Here is an 18,734-nt window from a genome sequence, read left to right on the forward strand (position 1 = left end):
CTCGGCGTCCTCACCCTGCTGGGCCTGTCGCCTCTGCTGCACCAGCTGCCTGTCCAGTTCCCGGAGCTGCTTCAGAAAGCCCCGGTTGGGTAGGACGCAGCGGTTCTTGGCCACTTGTTGGATGGCGTCCACCAGGGTCATGTTCCTGTGGATCATCAGGTAGGCCAGGACCAGAGTCGCCGACCGGCTGCGGCCCATGACGCAGTGAACCAGGATCTTATCTGAAATGGAGAGGGGAGAAGAAAGACCCACATTGGAGAGGCAGGGTGGCCTGGAGGTTGGAGCGTACGTGTGGGGCTCAGGTGGAACCCGCTCAAATCCTGATCCCTCTCCCATATTGTAGGACCCTGGGCAACTTACTGAGTGTCTGGGAGCCCCAGCTTCCCCATTTGTAGAGTGGGAATACCATCAGTATCTTCATTAGTGTCCTTGTAAAGGCATTTGCTTAAAGCACTTGGTATACTGCTTGGCGCAAATCAAAGGCCCACAGATGTTATCGTTGCCTCAGTGAGGAGGAGGAGGGGTTGAAGTTGATGCTTCCTACCTGCCAAAGCGCCTCCAAGTGAAAGCTCCATCAGCGTGCAGGAGTAAAAATTTTATGATTTTTTTTTTTTAGTGCTCACTTGAAATTTCTTCATGTTTATAATATATTTTCTTAGTGCTTATTTTGAATAGGGCAGCCAGTAGAGTTCAGATTTCAAAATGTATAATACGGTGCCCATTGAAAAGTCTCCCTCCCACCCAGCTCCTCAGTTCCCCAAAGTGACATGTATTACCACTTCTTCTTATGGAGAAGTATCTGTGCCTATACATAGCAAAAACATACTTTTTTCTCGTCTTTCCTTGCCCAGAAGGTAGCCAGTTTTACACACTTTTCCGTACCTTGCTTCTTCCATTTAACAGTCTGTCTTGGAGATCTTTGTATATCAGCCTCTGAAGAGTTCTCTCTTTGTTATTTTTTCTTGTGGCTGCACAGAGTTCCTCTGTATGGATGAACCATAATCCACTTTAAGCAGATGCACTCCATCCCTTCCATGACTGCAGGTGGATTGTGGAGAAAGTCAGGCTTTCTGCACCATTTGCAGTCCTGATGCACTTAACCTCAGTAAGGAGAAAGTTACCCACAGTCCTACGAGACAGAGGGCATGGTCTGCTTGCCATGGTATCTGTGAGCATCCACATGACCCAGTCTGCCTACAGAACCCTAGCCTATTCTCCTGCAGGCCTGGGTTCCAGACTCAGTTCTGCTCCTAACTACCTGGATTTGGGGTTAGCCACTCAGCCTGTGGAGCCTCAGCTTCCTCAACTGTCGAAAGAGGCCACAACCTCAGGTCAGCTGTGAGCAAAATCAAGTCAGTAAAATTCACAAGATAAGATTTTTCAAAAATAATTTTACCGTGTCATGTAGTACAACCACAGGATGACTATTCTTACAGTCTAGATGATGAACTCGTCATCTAGATCAGTGGTTCTTTAAGCATGATTTAAGACCCTGGGGGTTCCTAGGATACTCTGCGGAGATCTATAGAGTTAACACTATTTTCACAATAGTACTATAGTGATATTTGCCCCGTTCACTGCTTTGACTTTTGCAATGATGGTGCAAAGGCAGGGAGGAGGAATTGCTGGTCCCTTAGTGTGAATCACGGCAGAGGCACCGAACTAGACTAGTAATCGTTGTGTTCTCCACCAGGCACTCGTGGGGGAAAAACAAGCCAACTTCCCTTAAGAATATCCTTGATGAAGCAGTAAAAATTAATTTTATCAAATTTCAGCCCTTGGTTACACTTCTTAATATTCTGTGTGATGAAATGGGATATACATATAAAGCACTTAGGCTGCAAACCAAAGTACAGTTGTTATCGCAAGGAAAAGCTTATGAGAGATTGAGTTGCAAGCTGAATTTTGCTAATTCAGCTTATGGTGTTTGATGAAATACCATTTTTACTTAAAAGAATGAATGACAGAAAAACTATGGTAATTCAAACTTGGGCGTTTGGCAGACTTTTTATCAGAAGTGAACGAAGTGAGCCTGTCACATCAAAAAAAAACAATTGACAGTATCTGTTGCCAGTGATAAAAAGCAAGCTTTCAAGCAAAAAGTAGAATTTGGGGAACACTTGTATCTACCACTGTGAGATTGACAGTTTCACAATACTCTCAGGATTTTTCTGTTAAGATCAGCAGTGATATTAACAAATGTGTCTTTTGACAATGTACAATGAAAAATGTCAACATTTCGAAGATCTGCCTAACTCAGTGAACAAGACTTTCTGTGGGACCAATGAGAGATTACAGAATCATGATGGGTAAAAAAATTCATTCAGAGTTCAAGACAGACCAATGGATTCTCATGTAACAGAGTATGACATTTATAGATATGGTTTCAAATCCCAGATCACAACTCGCCTTTTAAGAAGCTATCATTTGTCAAGTTTTGGTGTAATATCAAAGAAGAAAATCCACAGTTTTCTGAAAAGGCTATTAAGGTATCCCTTCTTTCTCCAACTACATATCTCAGTGAGGCTGGGTTTTCTTCATATACTTCCATCAAGACACTGTATCAAAACAGATTGTGTGCAGAAGCAGATATAAGAACCCACTTGGATTCTCTCAAGTCTGACATCAAAAAGATCTGCAAAAATGTAAAATAATCCCACAAGTCTCCCTAACTTTATTTTGGAAAATGTAATTTTTTCATAAAAAAATTGTTTTATGCAGTTGGTTTACTTTATTATTTTTTAACGAATATTCTCAAAATTTTCAGTTTTTATTTCTAATAAAGATTGATAGATCTAACCTACATAAATGACGGCTCTTTGAGGCCTTCAGTAATTTTTAGGAGTGTGGAAGAGATCTGAGACTGTAAAATTTGAAAACTGGAGATCTAGAAGAATTTCCACTAGAAAAAAGCTCCCTTTGGTCACCATCAATGGCAACAGCTGGGCCTGATGAGAAGCCACCATGAGAAGCAGCGTTCCATCCTTCAGGCCTCCGTTTGGCAGTGCTCTAGAGTAGAGCCCACAGAGCGCATCAACATGCTTTATCTCATTTCATCCTTAATACAACCTTCAAGGTTTCATTATTCTCATCCCTGCTTTACAGATGGGGAAACAGCCTCAGGGAGGCAAAATGGCTGCCAGAGATCACCCAGAAAGATGGTGCCACTGCTGGAAACAGTTCAAAGCAATTTGTTCTTGAGACCCTCCTGTGTGGTGGCTCCTTGCTACTGTGCCCTGGCGACAGAGAAAGCAATGCGATTAGCATCTCTGGCTGTCCCCTGCACGGCCATACCACCATCCCAGTGCAGTGGTGGCCCTCTCCTGCGGTTCTAGGATCTGTTTGCTGGGGCCAAGCTTAAGCTGTGTGACCCCAAAGCTGTTCCTAAGTCTCAGGCCCCAGGCCTGGAAGGATGACCAAGGAGAAAGATGTTCACAGATGTCACTGGGTTTGTGGAGCACCGTCAGGAGATACAAAGAGCTTGGCAAAGAACACTTCTGAGGGGACGCGGCTCTGTGTCCCTCTCATCCTCATGGAATACACACACTCACACACACAAAAGTGCTGATTCGGAAGGAGCCTCATAGAGAACTTAATTTTATCGTGATTCATTTCCAAGAGTGTGCACAAGCTAAGCAAGCAGGCCTCCAGTCCCGGTAGCTGAGCTGCAAGTGTGGCCGCCTTTTCCTTGTGCACCTTGGTTAGAAAGGCCAGAGGGCCAGAGCAGCGCTGGCTTCTTCAGCACTGGGTAGGGTTTGGGGGCGCTGGCCCTGCCCAGGGGCATGACTGTGCTTCTGGAGTGGAATGACTACCTCTGGCATTCTAATCCCCACAGACCGTTCCAGAGGCTGCCTGGCCTCTTGCCAGCTCTGCTGATAACTAAAGCGTTTCTTCCTTTCCTGGCAAAAAGGGTAATTCTTTCTGTCATGACTAAAGACTTGAAACAGACGAAAGCTGTAGTTCATTAAGTCTTCAGGGAGCCTGAAGTCTGTTAAGTGGGAGGAGGGGAAGGGCCAAAGAGTTTGCTTTTACGATGGCGGTGCTAGTGCCGTCAGCCTCGTGAGCTTGGTGGGTCTCCTCGGGTAGAGGAGCTGTCCGCAGTGTCTCAGGGCACTGCTCCCTCTGTTCTGTGTCTTGCTAAGCAGCACCATCGTGGGCCCAATGTTGGATGGTGAGAACCTGCTCTCGGGAGAGTTGGGGAAACGAGGGGAGGAAGGCTGCCTTTGGCCTTTTCACAGCATGGCCCACACCAGAGAAAGCCGGCGGCTCTCTGTGAGGTAGATGCCAGCCAGGGTTAGGACCCTGAGGGAAGGGATCATTGTCAGGGTTGGCATTTTCTAGATCAGTGATTTTCTACTTCTGTGTTACATCGCGTTGCCCCCTGGCATAAAATTCACAGCTAACGCGTACATGGGCTTAGCCCACCCCGGATCTTCCAAGCACTTTGCACATTTTAGTCAGTCCTCACAACAACCTGATGAGGTAGATAGAATCAGTGCCCCTGTTTTACAAAGGAGGCAGCTGAAGTGCACAGGACCTGATTCAAGCCCAGGCCACTGCCACTAGAGACATTAAAGGCTATAAAGGGGCCTCACAGGTATGTGTATATCAGACAAGAGTTTTACAAAATAATTAGCACTTCTGCCACATGCCAGGCATGCTGATGGCTTCTGTTCTTTCCTAATCTTTTGAAATTTTCAGGAAATACTAGTCACAGCCTCTAAATTGACTTCTCAGTCCACTGATAGGCCACAATTTATGTTTGAGAAATGATTTCAATTAAGCATTCCTCCTTTGACCTTTTACGAAAAAGGTGAATTCCCACAGTTTTATGAGGAAAAGTCAAATCCAGAATCTCTCGTTGTTCAGTCACCTAGTCATGTCTGACTCATTGCAGCATGCCAGGCCTCCCTGCCCCTTAACATCTCCCAGAGTTTGCCCAAGTTCGTATTCATTGCATTGTTGATGCTGTTCAGCTGTCTCGTCTCTACTGTTTACCTAGTGGCACGTTTTCACTGGTGACCAGAAGGTAGGCCTTGGTCACTCAAATCAGTCATACAGGCCAAGCCTGTTAATCACCAGCTCATCCCATCCCATTCCCTCGGTTTGAGGGGTATGCCCTTTGTCTCCCACTAACTACCTTGGAACCTGCAAAGGCAGAGTTCGTTCTCCTCCCAAAATGGTCTGCACCCATGGAAGTCCTCAGAAAAAGGATATGTGGCATGTTTTAGAACTGCCAGGCATCAGGCCTGTTCTTGCTGCAGTGGGTTAGGAGACTCTTAAATACCCTGAAAATCTTGGTCTGGTTAAAGTCAGAAGCACCAGAGAATCAGCCTCCTGCTCAAATGCAGACTTCATTTATTTATTCATACCTTCCTTATCCATAATAGATTTTAAGATGGCTTCAAAAGCAGCCTATGGACTGTTGGTTTAAGAAAAAGAAAGGAGAGTGGTGACACTCAAATCTGATCTTTAGAACCTCGTGGTATCTGCCCTGGGATTTCTCAGAAGATTTCATTAAATGAAAACCACAGTAACTTAGCTCTGAGGATGCCATGCCAAGAGCAGAGAAGGCAGTCCCAATGGGGCTCCGGTGGCAGTATTTTGTCCTTCTTTTTCTGATGAAGCATGATAATTCAGTTGTTTTAGATCCTGCAATCAGCTGGAATGTCTCACCTTTCATGATATTTGGTGACTCCTTATACTGCAGTCACCAGATGCTGAAAATAGGGACGAAGGACTCTTCCGTGAGGCCTGAGTGACAGAAGGGATGCCCATTGGCCTCTGATTAACTCTGTGACCCTCACTGTGTCATGTGACTTCTCTGGGTCTCTGTTTCCCTAGCTCTCAGGGCAAGACACTGAACTCAATTATCGCCCAAGATTTTTCAGGAGTGACTGATGTTGCTTGGTGAGTTATTTCAGCACGGTCAGATCAAGGTAGGGTAGACATGGGGTGGGCCCCGTGAGGCTGACTACAGACCACAAGTACAGCTCCGCAGCACCACGAGGGATGCTTTTCTGCTTTTCAAAAAGAGACTGACTGTGAGGGGCAGTGTGGGAAACTATGCAGCAAGCTGGAACTAGCCAAGAAAGAACAGGAAAGATGGAAAAAGACACGCCTTTCTTTGCCTTTTGGCCAGACTGTCCGTCAACACCTCTTACAGCAAGAGTATAATAAGAAACATACGAGTGCATCTGGCTCTAAATGCTACAGGAGCATCCTGTGGTTTTCCAGGGTGTGACAAGGCCCATCCAGGCAGCCTGCGCATGTGCCATACAAGCGAGCACATACTGTCTCCACTAATGGAGGCTCTGCTGATGCTAACTAGCATTTTATTTTGTTACTCTGACTACTCAGGGCACAGGTTACAAACTGACAGCCATTGGGTTTCTTTTGTTTGGTCTTTGCAGCATTTTAAGAAATTTTCAACGTGTTGCCAACACTTAAAATTTGAGCAATCTTATGTTAAAATCCAGGTTGGAAACTTTTCCTGTAAAGTCAGATCTACCACATCAGCACTGATTCTCACAAGATGATCGCTGGCTGGGACTGAGTAGCAGCTGTCCCCTGTGGAGGGAATACGGGGCTCTTGGCTTAACCATAAGAACCCCTCCCTGCACCCCATGGCCTCCGGCACAGCCAGCGGCATTCATTTATGGCATCTGCCTGGGTCCTGAAGGGTTGGTGTCTGAGCCCTCAGCTTGAGGAAGTCTTTAGATATGCAGATACAAAGGGCACAGAGAAAGGAATCAGCCCTCCCACCTGGTAACAGGGTCCTGTCCAGTCCTGCTCCCCACCCCCAGCCTGCTGGTGTAGGCTCACACTCCCTGCATGTCCTCTGACCTGTGGATATGCTTTTCTCTCTTGATGCTTTCTTGGCTAGCATGATGCTTTTGGCCGCACCGTCTGCCTGTCACAAGCCACAGCGATGCTCTGAGATCTGCCCAGGCATAAGCATATGACCCCACAGCCCATTCTTTCCTAATTCAGCGGTGAGTGGGGGCAGACTCTAAAATGGCATGTCAGGAACTGGGCAAGCTGTCCTATGCGTGTATCATGCCACCGAAGTTCAAAGTTGGAATGTCTTCTTTCCTTTTTTTTTTTTTACCCCTTTGGGGATTGGAAACTTTATTATGATGATATGCACGTGCTGGTGTGGTTATGTGCTTCGCAGTGCACGACCTTTCTTTATCAAACACATCTGAGAGCCTGCTGTGTGCCAGGTTCTAGGCTAAGTGCTTTTTGTGGGTTACTGCTGATCCTCATAATAACCTTTCAAGGTAAATATTTTCATCACCGGATGGAGAAACCAAGGCTTAGAAATCACATTGTTAGTAAGTTGTGCAGCATGAATTTGAAAGCAGCCCTGTCTTCTCCGAAGCCAGGCCCCTTCCATTAAGGGGATGGTTGAAGATATAGTAACGGCAAGTTGAGCACATTAAACAGAATCGGAAGGATCGGGTGGTTGAATCTTTTTGTTTTTTAATGTCAAATATGTTTTCAGTTAACTTCAAATAGTGTAAGGCAAATTTCACCTTATGGTGATGAGTCAGAGTCCAGTTGCTTTTTGATCCTGCTTGGAAACCCAGAATGTGCCTAACACAGAAAGACGGTCCATAAATAGACTCATAAAAAGGATGACTTTGAAATGAGGCATCCCCCAAGACAAGCACTGCAGCTCCGTGTGTTGTTTTGTTTTTTCCCCTTCACTCTGTCATTGCTTTCTGAACCAAAATAAAAAACAAGGTCTGAGACTCTCCAGCAGATGTGGCCTTGGCCCAGCTGCAAGTTGCAGCTTCTGCAGCAGGCTAGTTGGTCAGTCAGTGAGCCTCTTTATTGTAACTACTTGTGGCCAGAAAGACTTAGTAACTGTATATCCTGAATTATGTGATGACTCCATAATTCAGTGTGTGACACATGGGGCTGAAGCCAGAGCACAGATCAAGGACTTGAAGCCCCTCTGACCTCTATGGAATGCCACTGAAATGCAACCTGCAGTCATCATGGAATATTATCTCACCCGGATACATACCTACACTGTGCCCTTCTCTCGAAAATAGCCTTGCAGCCTTTACCTGGATTAGGGCAGCTAAAACTGCATTTGGAGCACAAGGACTAGCACCGTGATTTTTAAAGATGGTTATTAATTAACCTTGAAAAACTTGGACATGATGAGCGTAAAACTCAGATTCTCATAGTTTGGCACTTACAAAGAATAAGTTGTCAGCTTTCTTTTTATTTTTTTCTTGAAAGCCTCATCCTTTAGTTTTAAAAATTGAAATACAGTTGATTTACAGTGTTGCATTCATTTCTGCTGTACAGCAAAGTGATTCAGTTATACATGTATATATAGTCTTTTTAAATATTCTTTTCCATTATGGTTTCTCATAGGATATTGAATATAGTTCGTTGTGCTATACAGTAGGGCCTGGTTGTTTATCCATTCTGTATATAAAAGCTTCCTTCTGCTAATCCCGACTTCCCACTCCATCCCTCCACCAAGCCCCTCCCCTCCCCCTTGGCAACCATCAGTCTGTTCTCTATGTCCAAGAGTCTGTTTTGTAGATAGGTTCATTTTTTGTCATATTTTAGATTCCACATGTAAGTGATATATGGTATTTGTCTTTCTGAGGTTGTCAGCTTTCCACAGGACAGTTCACTAGACTGAATATGACTGGGGTGAGAGGATGGGAGAGGCGGGTATGAGCTAGGCTCGAGAGCAGGAGAATTTGAAGTCTCTATACTTCCACTCAGATTAGCTTCCTAAGGTTTTTCTAGCATCGAGGCCCTTGGCTATTAGTCTGGTTTGGACCCAGGCACAGTTAGCATCTTGGCAGCACCCCAGCTTTGAGGGCTCCCAACCACCCCTGGCGTTCAAAGGATGGCTGCTGTGCCTTAGGGAAGAGAGACTCAGGCCTAAGACCTCTCCTCTGAGCCCTCCCGACTTCCCATTAGTGGCAACCGAGGCCGAACCCCAGCAACAACAGCACCGTTCAGTGAGGCTTAGAGACTCCAGGGAATCCGACATTTCCAGCTACCCTGGCAGGGCAGAATTTGAGAAGGGAGCTTACTTTAAGCGTTCTTCTGCCTCTTCCCACCAGGGTGAGGGGCGGGGCCGTGGACTGGGGGCGGGGCCTCGAGGTGGCCGCGGGCGGGGGTGGGACCTCAGGCGGACAAAGGTCTCTTACTGTGATCATAGCGGAGGGCAGCGTCAATGAAAGCGGCAGCTGGGTAGAAGAAAACGCTGAGGTCAAAGCTGGGCAGGTCATCAGCCTCGACGCCATGGTACTCGATGGCCATGTCGCGGTAGTAGTCGGGCCCCGTGTCCACGTTCCAGCGGCCGTGGGCAGCGTTCAGCACGTGGGTGAAGCCTGCCTTCTGCAGCCCATAGCGGTCCAGCGCGGTTGTCCTAGGTGCGCGAGAGAGAGGCTTGTAGGCAGAGCCCTGGCCAAAATCTGGGGAAAACTCGAGCTCAGTCCACGGGTTTTTGCCATCAATTGTAGCTTCTAAATAGGCCTGGCCACTGAAATGAAGGACTTCCCTTGTGTAAGCCCTGCTCTTGCTGACCCCCTGGCCGCTTTGCCTTTTTTATATTTCTGGTTCAGGAGTTTAGAGAAGTTGGAGAGTGGGCAACCTATTCATTTGTCCATTCACTCTTTCATTCACCAAATACAGAAGAACTTGGTGCTGGACACTCCAGGGGTGGCAGGAGTGGACCATCAGCTGCCAGGTCTCCTCTGAGGCCATCAGATAACCAGTTCATTAGGCCAAGCTGAAGAAGTGCGAGGGAGAGGGCCTCCTCCACAGAGTCTCAGGAGACCCCTTAAAGCAGCCCCTCCTCTGATCCCTTGGATATTTCTGGGGTTTGAAGGGTGAGGGTCAAATGAATGGTTGAGAATGGGTCATCGAGTGTGAGGATATGGCAAAATTCTTGATCATGATGTTCAGGAGATTGGTGAACACTATACGAACTCTTTGCTTTGATAAGTAAATCATTGCCTCATCGGGCGAAGCACTGTTCTGAGAGAGTTGTTTAAGCAGCCTGTTGGAACTGATTTTAGGAAGTTCCTGAAGCCAACAGTGAGATTATTTTCTCGTTTATAGCCTTATCTTTCTAGGCAAGATTTTTCAGGAACAAAGAGTAAAGTCTTGTTAAAGTAGGTGGCCTTGGAACATGGACAGAGGAAGCAGGAGTTATCATTCCTTGAAGGGCTAGGAAACACTTTATTGGAAAGAGGGTTTTGAGCCTGCCTTACTGTAGGTATCAACCAACACTTGGTGATGGAGGAGAAGAGGGAGGCAAGGACATGCCAAGCCAAAGAAATAGTACAACCTAAGGGATGGAGGCTGGAGATAATTAAAGCCGTTCAGGAAATGAATCTCCTGTGTGCCAAGCACTGTCCTGGGTACTGATGCTGCAGCAATGAGCAGGTAGTCAAGGTCCCTCTGGAAAGCAAATAAATGAATGGTCCATTTCAGATAGCAGTAAGCTGTGCAGAATCACTGTGGTCCTGCTTTAGGTAAGGTGGTCAGGGAAGGTCCCTGCCGGGAGATGGCATTGAAACTAAGACAACCAGGTGATAGGGGCCTGGGCAAGGGAAGAGGGGGAAGGAACGTGTTTTCTTCAGGCAGAGGCAACAGCAAGTGCCAAGAACAGAAGGGAGACTTGCGTGGCTGTAATCGCGAGGGTGGTAGTGGCACAAGAGGAAACCGAAAGCGGGGGCTGGGTCACGGTGGACCCTGGAGGTCATGGGGAGAGTCTGGATTTTATGCTCGGTATGGTAGGATGCCACATGCTACAGAGGCGTTTAAGGAAGGGGTGAGTGTTGTTTACTTTTTAAAGATCGGTCTGGCTGATGCATGGAGATGGATTGAAAGGAAGCAAAAAATAGAAGTGGGGATCTCTTTTGGAGGTGTCACAGTCATGTGGTCAAGGGAGGAAGGTGGTTGGACTGAGTCACAGCAGGCTTGTTGATGGATTGGAAATAGGGGCAGGAAGGAAGGGACTGGTTTGGGCAGAGCATAAGATGTGAGAGGAGAGGAGAGAAAGGTCTGGAGAGGGAGTGTGGGATCTGACCATGGAGTGCTTACAAGTCAGAATGTGCCTTTGGGGGTTAAGAAGAGCTTTTTGCATTTGAAAGAGCTTTTTGTGTTTGAGGCGGGTGGGTCCCATCTGAGATTTGAGATGACATCTCCCTCAACAGTGCAAAGTCCAGTTCTGCAGCTTAGGGAAGAGGTGACAAGGTCTGGAACCATAACAATAAGAGACCAAAAAGTGGTAGTGTGCTCCAGCTGAGGGCTCATCTCAAGGCCATTGGTAAGAGGATCTGGACAGAAGTGAGCATATTGAATGCCAGCATGGACCAACACCCTGCACCTCCATGCAGCAGAAACACATGCCAAGGGCCCCGCATCTATCACTGGTTTCCTGGGGCTTTTTGTTGGTCTTGAGAGGAGCCACAGTGAGCTTTTAGAAACGTGCAAACAGCCCATGGGGACAGAGGCATAGGGAGGTGTGGAGTTCCACTGAGCCCCCCAGCTGGCTTTTGGGGCTGCCATGCTGACTATGAAACACATTATGCTTTCAATTTTTCCTCAGAAAAGTCTGTTTTTCATTTTTCTCCTCGCCCCAAAGTATGTATACAACAAACATTATGCTTTTGGGATGTAGATCTGTGCTCAATTAAAGCCTCCACTAATGCAGTCCATCTTGCCGAGTAGCAATCAACCTCACTTTGAGGTTGAGCTCAGTGGAAAAATTAAAATTAACTGTCCTTGACAGGAAGTTCCTACCCACCATAAAGACTGGTCTCTCTGGGTTCTGCAGCTGGGTTTCAACATAATCAAATGGCAGTTTGAATAAATAGCAGTTTGCACTTTGCTCCTTTGGGGGTCAAGGATCAAGGTAGATATGCAACAAGACTTATTTCATGACACATCCACATTCACCCCTCCCTCCCAGAGCTGGTTTTTGACTGTGTCTGAAAGAGAGAAGGGGGTTCATGGGGAGCATTAGACCTGGTGGGTATCCTGAGGCCTGTTGCAGCTCTTTGGGCTCTGTGGCTCTCTGGGCCCAGAATGGGGGGTGGTGTCCTCTGAGGACGTCCCCCAGCTTGACTTACTCAGAGTCTAGGTGAGGGCTCAATGGCAGCAAGGGGATTTGCAGATACATAAAGTGACTCTTAGTAGACAGCAACTGTTTGGAGGCAGGTCCCCAGTTGGCCCAGACACCCAGCCCATCTGTCGCTGGGATGATTGGAGGGTGCCGCTTGCCACTGTGTTGTTTTATTTTCTTAACTTTCAGGGCCATCTACTCAGATATGTGGGAAAGACTAAGAAATGTGCCTCCGTTGAAGGAGAAAAGCTCAAAAAAAAAAAAAAAAAAACACCCCACCAGGGTTAAGAAATTACTCCTAGAATCTAGGTGATGCAGCAGCCTTAGTTGCTGGTTGTTTAAGAAAAGTCCTAGATGTTGGTAATCTGTTCATTTTAAAAGTGTCAGCTAACTGCAAAACTAGCACATGTTCTCTGTAGAACATGGAAGACAAATATGCTCCCCCCAACACAAAAACACATGTATTTCTACTCCTTAGAGATAAGGACTATTTGCCTTTTGAAATAAGGTTTTCCAGTTGTTTTTCCATGAATATATTTGTATATTCTATTTAATGGTTGGGGGTAATATGGTAATATGATAATGGTAATACCACACATACAGTTTAAAAACTTTGCATGGTGATAGACTGTAGACATCATATTATGTCAGCATACAGCCTGCAGTAGCTGCATACTATTGCCTCCCGTAGATGAACCTCAGTTTTCCCTCAAGTCCTTAGCTTTGGAGGTTTGTGTTCTCTCTCTCTGGTCTGTCTCTCTGTCTCTATCCTGGGGAGAGAGTAGTGGTTATTATAATAAGTAACTATAAACAAACAACTTGCTGTATCTTTGAACACATCTCTGTGTCCTTGGGAGACAGTTTTTTTGAAGTGGAGTTGCTGGGTCACTGGGCATGAGTGTTTTGAACACAACTGATACTTGCTACTAAATTATCTTCTAGAAAGCATGTTCAAATTTACATTCTGATTTTTGCTCATTGCTAATTTCATAGACAAGAAAAGGTGTCCTGTTTTTGTTTATTTTAGTGATGCGATTGGACACGTTCTCTTACATTTGTTGGACTTGTACAGTTTTATTTATTTATTTTTTAAATTTTTTTAGCTATGCAGTGTGGGATCTTAGTTCCCCTATCAGGAAGCAAACCAGCACCCCCTTCATTGGAAGGGCAGAGTTTTAAGCACTGGGTCACCGGGGAGGTCCCCTGTACAGTTTCACTTTTGAAGAACATTGTTATATCCCTGTTTTTGACCCAGTTCTCTTTGGCACTTCTCCCTGCCTTGTGAACCTCTGGCCTCAAATGTGGATTCTGAATCTGGTTTGGAGGCTTAAGGAAGGGACTCTCTTCTCCTGAGGTCCAGTTTCCTCAGAGACCTTCCCTCCCTTTCTCCTTCCAGCCCCTCGCAGTTTCTCCAGGAAACTTGCTTTACCCAGCACCCCTTCCACCTTGAGGGGTGACAGGAACAGTCTCCTTGGACAGAGCTCCTGGCATCCAGCCTCTTCAGACCCCCAGGCCCTATGATTCCCGTCCTGCATACCTCAGCACCCGCCCAGAAGCCCATTTCCCACAGGTGTGTGTTCTCAGAGGGGAGGAGGGACATCACATGCATGTACACGTCTGCCCCAGCCGCCCACCAGCTGCTCCTGTGTTGCCAGGATTCTGCCCCGGGCGTTGATGAGCGTCCACTGCTGATGGGGAGGTTCTCCACACCCTCACCTGTGAGGACCTGCCGACTCCCCACACCTACCTGTGGGTGCCTGTTCACCATGGCCCACATCCTGCCATTTTTTGATGCCTGTGACACACACTGGCTTCCCTGGTGGCTCAGTTGGTAAAGAATCTGCCTGCAATGTGGGAGACCTGGGTTCGATCCCTGGGTTGGGAAAATCCCCTGGAGGAGGTCACGGCAGCCCACTCCAGTATTCTTGCCTGGAGAATCTCCATGGACAGAGGAGCCCGGCGGGCTACAGTCCATGGGGTCGCAGAGAGTCAGACACGACTGAGCCACTAAGCACAGCACAGACACACTGGTGAGTGTGACACTGCTAGTTGTGGTGGCACGTCATTTTGAGAGCATGACCCTGATGGTGACCTTCTTCTCTGGAGTCTTGGCCACGCCTACTCCTCGCAGGTGAATTTTAAAACAGGCACAATTCTAGTTTTTGGTCTTCTTCAATTCATCTGATATGAAGGCAGAACTCACTAGCGGTCTGTCTTCTGGGTGTTCTGTTACTTGCCGATGATGAAGCTGTTGGGCTACGAGGCCCTGCGGAAAGCACAGGGCACGCAGGTGTAGTTTGTAAGCTTAAACTGCGGCATGAACCAGAACAACGAACCTCTGGGACCCTCAGATTTCTTTATTTGTTAAAGAGGACCAATTACATTGGCAGTACTTTCCTTGCAAGGTTCTTGAAGAGTTGAGTGATGTTGATGATATTCAAGTTTCTTTGAAAGGTTAAAAGATAAATTCTGAACAAGGAGGAGGTGGCAAGCAACAGGAAGATATACAACGAAATTTATTGGTGGTTAGCTCTGGGTAATGGGGTTATAGGGAATTTTACTGTTCTTCCTTTTGTCTGTGTTGTGTAAATTTTCAGTAATGAATGTGTCATATATTCACTTAGTGTTTAAATATATGCCAGGATTTTTATTGACATTCTATCCTTAGTTCTCAGGAGAGATTGACTGTCGCAAAGACCTAAGGTGGTCTCCGTGTTTTTAACTCCTTAGGAATCTCTCCATCATCTTCCCCACCCCACTAGGCTCTAGGCCTCCAAGGATTGAGGCTAAGTGGGAAAAGACAATGTGTAGAAGGCCTGGTTTCAAGACATCCCGTTGTATTAATGATTAGACAAGGCATTCGGCTAACTGTGAAAGGAAATGGTTGGCATTGCCGGGGGCCTTTGCTAAAATACTGCCACCCAGTGTGAGAAGGCCCAGTGGGGGCAGGACCTGTGGCACCTCTCCCCTAGCACCTTGCCCATGGCTGGTGCCCAGCTGTGCTTAGTCGCCTTTGGTACTTGGAGGCTCGGAGTCCAGATTTTCTGGCTCTTGCAGGTGACATTCAGCATGTTAAATTGTCAACCTTGGCTGTGCTTTCACTGCATCCTAGTCTAGCCGTGGCCCACCCTAAAAAAAGACAGTCAAATTTTAGCTCTACTTGGTGCCTCAAGGCTGAATTGCTTCTTTCTTTTTGAGGGGAAAGGTTGCAGCTGTCCGGGTACACCAGTGAGAAGTCCTGTCTCGATCTGAGGACTGTCTCAGCCGCTGCTTTGCCTTCACCTCAGACCCTGATGCTGGGAAAGATTGAGGGCAAGAGGAGAAGGGGGTGACAGAGGTTGAGATGGTTGGATGGCATCATTGACTCAATGGGTGTGAGTTTGAGCAAACTCCAGGAGATAGTGTAGGACAGGGGAGCCTGGTGTGTGGTAGTTCATGGGGTCACAAAGAGTCGGATACAACTTAGCGACTTAACAGCCCTCTCCAGCATCTTTGACCAATCAACCTTCGAGATGCCTCTGGCTTCAAAGGCTGATGGTCTGCTTGGGAGCAAAAAGGAGGAGAAAGAGTGACCCCTTGGCAAGCGAGCTCAGGCTGAGTGGGGCAGGTGCAGGCATTTGAAGAGTCAGGCTTGATGGGGAGAGGCTGCTGGCTGTCGATGGCCCTAAAAGGCAGACCTTGGAGGCGACTGTAATTTTAATAAAAATAGAGTCCTCGCCATTCAAGCAGCAGAGCAACTTCACAGAGCCCTGGCACTGGCTCACAGGACTGCCTCTGTTGTGAAAGGGAGGAGAGATTTCTCAATGATGCCTTGCTGTGGGGAGCCTGTCCTGCCTGGGAATTTGCAGTCACTTTGACTGTAGCCAGGATACTTGCCCTCCTGCTGACTGTCAGGGAGAAAAAAGAAAAAAAGATTTTGCTAAGCAAATGAAAGATGTGAATGAGATTAAAGTGAGAATATTTAAATTACAGAAATTTAGTGCTTTCAAGCATCCTGAAGCACTTGTGAAGCACCCATTTAGGGACTGCTGATTGATAAGAGGTGATGAATTATTCTTATCTCATCATTGATGCCAGTCCCTGGTTCTCTGGAGGGCAACACTTGGTTAACCTAATTTAAATCTAATTTGAATGACTTAAAAGTAATAAAACAAGTATGTGCTTGAGCCTAATAAAGCCTAATTTATTTAATAAGACATTTCTTAAAGAATTTTACTTCAGAGCTGGAAGGGACCTTTGAAATTATCCCTTTATTTTACAAATAAAGAAACTGAGTCCCAGAACAATAAGTTGTTTTGCCAAAGGCCACACAGAGTGGCCACCCACACTGGGGCTTGAACTCTCTGCCTCAATCCCCGCTGGACTGGACAGCTTTTGCTGTACTCCACACTGTTCCTCCAGTTCCTACTTGGAGATTCAGACCCCCTACCAAGGCGTGGGAGAGGGTGGCTGTGCCTTGAGCCCTTGAGGGAGGAAAACTTCCCCATGAGGACATCCAAAAGGTGGCTGCCTAGGGGGGCCTACTGACCCCCAGCGCTGAGCCAGCGCACTTCACATCAACCACATCACTCTCCCATCTGTGACCTCTTCTTGCCAGGCTGTGGTGGTATTGGGCGGGGCGGGAGGGGGGCATCTCTGCCCTCCCCAGGCTGGTAAGCAGTGGGAGCTTGGAGTCACCAGGCATCCCATTTGGTGATCCCCTTGGGATAAGCTAGGCATGAGAAAAGCTTTAGAAATTCTAGAACCCACAGGCTTGTAGGGCTTTGATGTGGCACTGCCCCCCCCCACCCCGGCCTTTGGCCACCTGGGTCCCTAGAAGGCCGGGCCGGTGTCTGTGGAGGGAGCTGTCTGGAGGAGGCCCATTAGGAGGGACCTTCCTTCCAACCTGGCCTTGGGTTTATGAGAGCATCTCATGGGAGAAATGTGACTGGGGGTGTTTTCTATCCCAGGGCTGCCCTTGACACACAGGGACCCTTAGTGGCAAAGTGTGATGACTGTTTTTTACCTTCTTCTCACACTGTGAGGTGAGTTTCCAGAACCTGCCTGAACTCTAATAGTTCACACTCAGTGCTGGAAACTGCGCTCAGCATCCGATGTATTAAACCATCAAACCCACATTTTATAGGTAAAGAAATCGAAGCTCAGAAAGCGTGAGTGACATGCCTGAGGCCACATAGGAGTCAGTATTTGACCCAAACATTGTGCAAATGCCCAGCCATTCTGTTCTTGAGGTGAGAGGAGGGCAAAAGAGTGAGGTGCTTCTTGGGGATCAATCTGGTCCTTCCCCCATTTATGCCATGTTTTAGGATCAAATCTAAGGAAATACTCTTAAATATTAAAAATATATTTATACCTAAAGATGTCCACTGCAGCATTATTTATAAAAGCAAGAACATGAAAATGACTGCTATATCTAACAGTAGGAAAAGTGGTTAAATAAATGATAATTATGTCCATCTGATATATATAATTATAGTTATTATAATTAAGTATATGAGAAGTATATAATAAGGGGAAAGCTTTTGAATGATGCTGTGTGGAATAAAGACAAAGATAAGATGAATAATCCATATGATTGCAACTATTTTAAACCAAAAATAGCATATAGAAAGTCTAAGAGGAAATTACTCCAGTATTAACAGGAATGGCTTTGGCGTGGTGGACTTCAGTGATTGTTTTGGGAGATTCAAAAGTTTTCTTTAACACTAATCACTGTCTTATTATTAAAGCTAGTCTTTTTTAGCGCTTACTCTGTACTTGACAGCACACTAGTATTTGACGTTGTTGCTGTTGCTCAGTCACTCAGTCGTGTCTGACTCTGCGCCCTGCAGCACACCAGGGTTGCCTGTCCTTCACTGTCTCCCAGAGTTTGCTCAGACTCATGTCCATATATTATCTCAATCCATACACCCTTATGAAGAAAGTTCACTTGTCAACATATTATACCTAGGGAAATAAAGATGTCTATAACTTTATACAGTGAGTTTATATTACCTTTAAAATAGGAAAACAGTATATTTACTATACTTATTTAATAATATTAGAAGATATTCAGATCCCCCACACACACCTTTTATTGCTACTTCAGTATTAAACATTGTTGTCCATATATCCTTATGTATTGGTACTCTTATTTCTGTATGTTTCATTTCTTAAAGTGATATTTGGAGTCACAGTGTGTGCATACATTTTTTATTTTGAACTAATTCTAGACTCACATAAAAGTTGCAGAAATAGGGACTTCCCTGGTGGTCCAGTGGTTAGGATTCCATTCTTAACTGCTAAAGCCTCAGATTCAGTCCCTGATTAGGGAACTAAGATCCCACAAGCCATGCAGTGAAAAAAAGTTGCAAAAGTAGTACAGAGATTATTTGGCAGGAAAAAAAAAAAAAAACTAATACATGCTTCAACTTGGATGAACCTTGACAACAGGACACTAAGCGTAAGAAGCCAGTCGTGAAAGGCCGTTCACGAGAAGTTCCCGGTTAGGTAGACTCATAGAAAGGGAGAGCAGGCTGGGGGTTTCTCAGGCTGGGGGGATATGGGGAATGGAGTGTGATTACTTAATGGGTTTGGGGTTTCCTTTTGAGGTGAGGAAAATGCTTTGAAATTAGAT

General features: G+C 46.2%; 1 protein-coding gene across 1 annotated transcript in view; it reads right to left on the minus strand.

Annotated features, from left to right (window-relative positions):
* DUPD1 (dual specificity phosphatase and pro isomerase domain containing 1) overlaps positions 1 to 18,734 on the minus strand; it is a 32,158-nt gene that overhangs the window by 626 nt on the left and 12,798 nt on the right. Inside the window, exons 3-4 of the mRNA XM_010852402.1 lie at positions 9,192 to 9,412; positions 7 to 221 (exon numbers count right to left, since the gene is read on the minus strand). Coding sequence (XP_010850704.1) covers positions 7 to 221; positions 9,192 to 9,412 — 436 coding nt within the window. The remainder of the gene's footprint in view (positions 1 to 6; positions 222 to 9,191; positions 9,413 to 18,734) is intronic.

Source organism: Bison bison, unplaced genomic scaffold (assembly GCF_000754665.1).
Source record: "Bison bison bison isolate TAMUID 2011002044 unplaced genomic scaffold, Bison_UMD1.0 scf7180017864309, whole genome shotgun sequence".
Lineage (NCBI taxonomy): Eukaryota > Metazoa > Chordata > Mammalia > Artiodactyla > Bovidae > Bison > Bison bison.